The sequence below is a fragment of the Drosophila subobscura genome, chromosome U (genome assembly GCF_008121235.1).
Source record: "Drosophila subobscura isolate 14011-0131.10 chromosome U, UCBerk_Dsub_1.0, whole genome shotgun sequence".
Classification (NCBI taxonomy): domain Eukaryota; kingdom Metazoa; phylum Arthropoda; class Insecta; order Diptera; family Drosophilidae; genus Drosophila; species Drosophila subobscura.
Window position 1 is genome coordinate 4,760,037 of NC_048534.1, and position 5,282 is coordinate 4,765,318.

At 45.5% G+C, this 5,282-nt stretch overlaps 2 protein-coding genes across 3 annotated transcripts; both read right to left on the reverse strand.

The window, feature by feature from the left end:
• Positions 1 to 138: 138 nt before the first annotated feature.
• Positions 139 to 1,892, reverse strand: LOC117901428 (probable cytochrome P450 6t1). 2 transcript variants are annotated; one of them, XM_034812171.1, is made up of 2 exons: positions 760 to 1,892; positions 139 to 301 (listed from the first exon to the last, which is right to left on the reverse strand). In XM_034812171.1, exons 1-2 carry the CDS (start codon positions 1,851 to 1,853, stop codon positions 238 to 240), a joined length of 1,158 nt encoding a protein of 385 aa, XP_034668062.1. In that variant the 5' UTR covers positions 1,854 to 1,892; the 3' UTR covers positions 139 to 237. The 2 variants fall into 2 exon arrangements, with proteins under 2 accessions (XP_034668062.1, XP_034668061.1); XM_034812170.1 differs by having other exon boundaries at positions 139 to 472; positions 534 to 1,891.
• A 2,305-nt stretch (positions 1,893 to 4,197) lies between these two features.
• LOC117901433 (ADP-ribose glycohydrolase OARD1-like) lies at positions 4,198 to 4,691 on the reverse strand (the record flags this gene model as incomplete). Its single annotated transcript, XM_034812176.1, has 2 exons — positions 4,198 to 4,391; positions 4,455 to 4,691. Coding segments are annotated over 2 exons (393 nt in total), but the record flags the coding sequence as incomplete, so codon positions are not given.
• Between the last annotated feature and the right edge of the window lie 591 nt (positions 4,692 to 5,282).

Sequence of the window (5,282 nt, forward strand, 5' to 3'; positions counted from 1 at the left end):
CCAGATAGATAAGTAGCAACAGCAATTGACCAACTCAACTGACAAGAAACTTTTGTGAACATTTTTGAGCTGAACTTGAGAAAAGTTTAAACAGAAAAAACATGTGAAAAATTCAATTACCAATAATAAAAATGAATATAGTGAAAAATGTACTAAAATGATATATTTATTTATGTATATTCACATACATTCATAGAGTATCCTTCACAAAACGCAAATAGGTTCCCCCCTTTGCAGTTAGCACGAAAGTCTTTGGATCGAACACCATCTCTGGCAGTGTCCGCTCGCACAACTCCACACGATAGTTCTTGAGTATGTGCAGCAGCCCCACTTTGATCTCCAGCTGCCCCAGCAGAGTGCCAATGCAGCCCCTAGGACCGGCACCAAAGGGTAAATACGTCATTGGATGGTGCTGCTGGCGTTGCTCCGACGAGAAGCGTTCCGGATCAAACTTGTTCGGATTTGGCCAGTGCTGCAAATGCATTAAACATAAAGTTATGGATAACCAAATTATTGTTTTATAGTCGACGTACCTTTGCATCTCGATGGAGTCCCAGAACGGAGATGTACACTGGTGCGCCTGCAGGTAACTTTAAAGCTCTGCCACAGTTCCAAGAAGACAGATCATAACCCTTTTCGTCATTACAGCAACGATCCAGGAATGCAGTCGGAGGATACAGCCGCAGTACTTCATCTACCACCTGGCGGAGGTAGACCAAACCATTCACCGAATCAAAGTTCAGAGGCTGATGCCGGTTGGCTCTGAGCGCATCACTGAGTTCCTGCCTCAGTCGTCGTTGAATCGCCGGCGCCCTGGCCAGCTCGTACAACGCAAAGGTGATAGTCGATGATGAGGTGTCGAAGCCAGCCAGCAGCAGAAACGATGCCTGGGCGACAAAGAAGTCGGGGCGATGGATTATGCTCGTCGGCGGCTCGGTACGCTTCAACTGCAGAAATATGTCGATCAGATCGTGACGTTTCTCGCCACTCTTTTCGCGTTGGGCCAGTACAAAGTCCATTGACTTTCGCATGAAGCGCTCGTACTCGGCGGAGTAGAGATGGGTGCGAACCAGACGCGACGATCGCGGGAAGAAGAACATTGTGAAGAGATGAAGCAGGCGCTTGGGTCGCGGATCGTTGACCTCGACGCACATACGGCGAAACTCTGCGTCGGGATTTTGCAGACTGTGCGCCTCTAAACCGAAGGCCAGAGAGGCTATGATGTCTGTTGTGAAAAGGGCACACAGCTGCTTGACTTCCAGTTCCATTTCAGATTTGCCATTCAGTTGCCCCTCCATGTGTTCCTCCAGCTGCTGGCCAATGTGCTCCAGCAGACCGTACATCTGACGCACCTTACTCACCGCAAAGAAGGGCGCAAAGATCTTGTGCGTCTCCCTCCATGTCTCGTGCTTGGAAAAGAACAGATTCTGGGCACCCATCGTGTCTCCAATGGGGTCTGTGGTCTCGAAACGGCTCGAAAACTGGGAGAAGTCATCAGCCATAATTCGCTTGATCAGAGCCGGGTCTCGCAGAAGCAGGGCATGGTTGTGGAGCACGTGTATGCCCACGTAGGCGTGACCAGCAGCTTCCTTACTCTCGTACAGCTGTCGGAACTGATCCCCGAAGCAGCAGCTGCCGCGCAATAATTGCCAGACATTCCCCACAAAGGGCGTGGCCCGAATAAAGGGAACACCAAGACGTAGCCAGTGACAGAAGTGATGCCGCTGCCACAGCCAAACGATCCCGAGAATGAGCAGTCCAACTGCATGCACCAATGGAGAAACCACAAAAAATAGTAATCCAATAGCAGAAACAGCCGCTGCACCGAACAATAGACCGCTTACGAGTATCATGATGTCATGAGGACTGTCAGAATAGAACTGTTGTCTGGTTTGCCTGCTAAAGTGAACAAAGCTTTATTGCAGCTGATTGGCGTGGAGCAAAAGCCGCTGCAATCAGCAACAGGCCGATAACGATTACGGGTATTACATGAACAGGGCTGCCGACGTGTTCGCCTGTTAATCTGATCTAAGATTAATTCCCGCTGAATTTATAGTCCAACACCATCAACCCAACTAGACTCATATTTAAAAAAATTGTAAATGATCAAAAATGAGATTTAATTATTATGAGCAATAAAAGCAATTGAATCTGCAAAAATAAACCACGGCGTGCTTTTGGGTGGTGACTTTATTATAAAAGTGTGGAATACTTTCGGGCTGGGATTTTCATATCTAATGTCTAATACAAAAAAGGGCATTCCTTGAGATACTCGGTGGATGCAAATTATACATGAGGCTGTTCCGCTCACCAGGACATTATCGAAACTTCTTCTTTTTAAGAGCCAAAATTTATACAATTTTCATACAAATTTCGCTCTATCTTGTCCGAAAGGAAGTGCTCGATATCACTGAGTCCTTATAAAGGGACATATTCTCCAGTCGTATAATAATTGTTATCTCCGCTACGTGTTGGCCAATCGGGACGTGCGACGGCTTCCTGTGTTTGTAAAAATATGCTTTATCTGACCGATCTGAAATCGTGACGAGAAGGGACGTGTGAGACGCTTCTTACGCGTCACAACTTTTATACCCGGCACTCAGTACTACATCTGCAACTTAGCGGTTATTTGTCAAATTTTACATTTTTTCTTCATCTGTCATCTACATCAACAACACTACTCACGCCAACACGCTCCTTTAGCTCGCCACGCTCCCCTAGAAACACACACTGCAGAGTCAGGGCAGAGGCAACGGCAGAGGCAGCGGCAGAGACTTGTCAGGGGCAGAGGCCAATAAACTGAAGTATCTTTTGGGGGCTGCTTTTGTTCTCAAAAGTATAGCACCCTTTTTCTGCTGAAAAGTTCCCAATTACAAAATAGCGTAGGACAGCCATATGTGGTCCTTGATGGACTCAAGCGATACAGGAGACTCGTACCTTCGCCAGGAGGCATGCCATGTCCTGATCCGACAGGAAACAGCCGAGTTATAGCGTTGAAGGGGATTATATAGAAAAACAATATTCAAATGGCATTATCCTTAATGTCCTAGCACCCGAAGTGATCCGGGACATTTTCCCGATCCCGAGGAGGCGTGACATGTCCTTTTTCGACAGGAAACAGCTGAGCTATAGCCTTGTAGAGATTAAAAAGAAAAAACAACGTGAAAATGGCATTATCCTTAATGTCCTTGCACCCGAACTGGTCGCAAAGGATCCAGGACATTGTGCCGATCACGAGGGGGCGTGGAACATCCTGGACGGACTACAAATAAAGGAGAAAACAACAAAACAAATCTCTCCTGTTATTTTTGTCAAATTTTGACAGTCACCTCTTTGCACAGTGGCGCCCACGCGATGAAGACGGTCATTTCTGGAACTAAAATAACGTAGTTCGAGAATTGGCCGATCTGTGTTGGGACGCCACTGTGAAATTTTGAAATTGGTCCACTGAAATGGCCGAAAACAGGAAAATTTTCAGACAAAGTACCAGGCGAACAGAAGTCAGCAGAAGGTAACTGGTTTCCATGTTTTTTCACTGTGTCAAAAGCTGGATGCTATTAAACCGCAATTAATTTTTCAGTCGCCAAGTAACTAAAATGAATTGCGGTTTCATAGCATCCAGATTTTGACACAGTGAAAAAACATGGAAACCAGTTACCTTCTGCTGACTTCTGTTCGCCTGGTACTTTGTCTGAAAATTTTCCTGTTTTCGGCCATTTCAGTGGACCAATTTCAAAATTTCACAGTGGCGCCCCAACACAGAGCGGCCAACTCTCGAACTACGATATTTTAGTTCCATAAATGGCCGTAATAATCACGGTGGCGCCACTGTGCGAACGCATTTTTAGTTTAAGAAATGGCCGTCGTGATCGCGGAAGCGCCACTGTGCTAACTACGTGGTTTGTTCACTACAAGAAAGTGTTTGTTGTACAACAATAACAAAAACATCTTTTGATGTACAATTTTTTTTTTTTACAACAAATTTTGAGAACAACGACAAAACAGTTTTGTTTTCTTCTTTTCTCCTATATTTGTGGGCCAATCAGAATGTGCCACACCTTTTCGTAATCAGGACAACTTCCCCGATCCTTTTCAATCTCTCTCGCTTCAAGGACATCAAGGATTTAGGATTCAATTGCACATATTTCCCATTCCCATAATAAATACAATTGATGTTAGGTATATGTTGTATATGTATACTTCTTTTATTTGATATCTTCGCCTAGAATTGATTCTTAATTGCTTGGTGGAGGCACAAAGTTGTAGACGACAATCTCCAGCTGCTCCTGCCCGAACACGTACTCCAGAACGCCGCTGACTTTGTCCCATTCCAAGCCATCAATACCGCAACCGATGCGCGGTATGGCCAGCTGCTTAACGATGTTCTTGCGCTGCGAAAAGGTTCGAAATGCATAAGCAAAGAATTGATCTAAAAGTTAGCGCAAGCCACTCACCATTTGTTCGCGCATCTGCTCCAGAGATGACTGCAGCGACTCGTATGTTGGTTTTCCCCAGCTTTGTGGCTTCGTCACCAGATAGTAAATGTAGCGATCATTATCCTTGAGCACAGCCACATCACCGCTGGCCGCCTTCTGGGCACGCAGCTCATCGACCTTGCCGTAGACCTCCTTGAACTTCACAGCTATGCCTGCGCCCATGGCCAAGTCAGCGCCCACGCAATGGGCCAGCGAGTGCGAGACTTTGTCTACAGTATGTAAATGTATGTAAATTATTAAGAGAGACATGTTTGTTAAGTGATAAAATTGAAAAATTTTAAAAATAGCGCGCATAGATCACCAGTAATCATTGTGGCTATAATAATGATCCAATCGGATCCCAATTTGGTGATCTGATAGATATGGTCATTCCCTACGGAATGGCGTTTTTAGTTTTCTGTTATCTTCAACATTTGGGAGGTTTTCGCCCTTTTGCGGGGGCGGGGCTCATTTTTGAAATACACTGGTTTCAGTGTGAGCATACAGCAGTCTGGTGCCAAAATTTGGTGGCTCTAGCTCTCATAGTCTCTGAGAACTAGCCGACAAACAAGACGGACGGACGGACGGACGGACAGACGGACAGACAGACATGGCTCAATCGACTCGGCTATTGATGCTGATCAAGAATATATATACTTTATGGGGTCGGAAACGTTTCCTTCTGTGCATTACATACAACCGTTATCCGCACAAATACAATATACCCTATTTACTCTTCGAGTACCGGGTATAAAAATACCCGTGTAGACCTCACCAAGGATCCTTAGTGAATAATACAACAAATCA

Excerpts from the sequence above, each read along its gene's own strand:
- LOC117901428 (XM_034812170.1), bottom strand. The coding sequence starts at position 1,853 with ATGATACTCGTAAGCGGTCTATTGTTCGGTGCAGCGGCTGTTTCTGCT. Across the intron at positions 473-533 it reads GACTCCATCGAGATGCAAAG|CACTGGCCAAATCCGAACAA; the intron begins GTACGTCGACTA and ends ATGCATTTGCAG.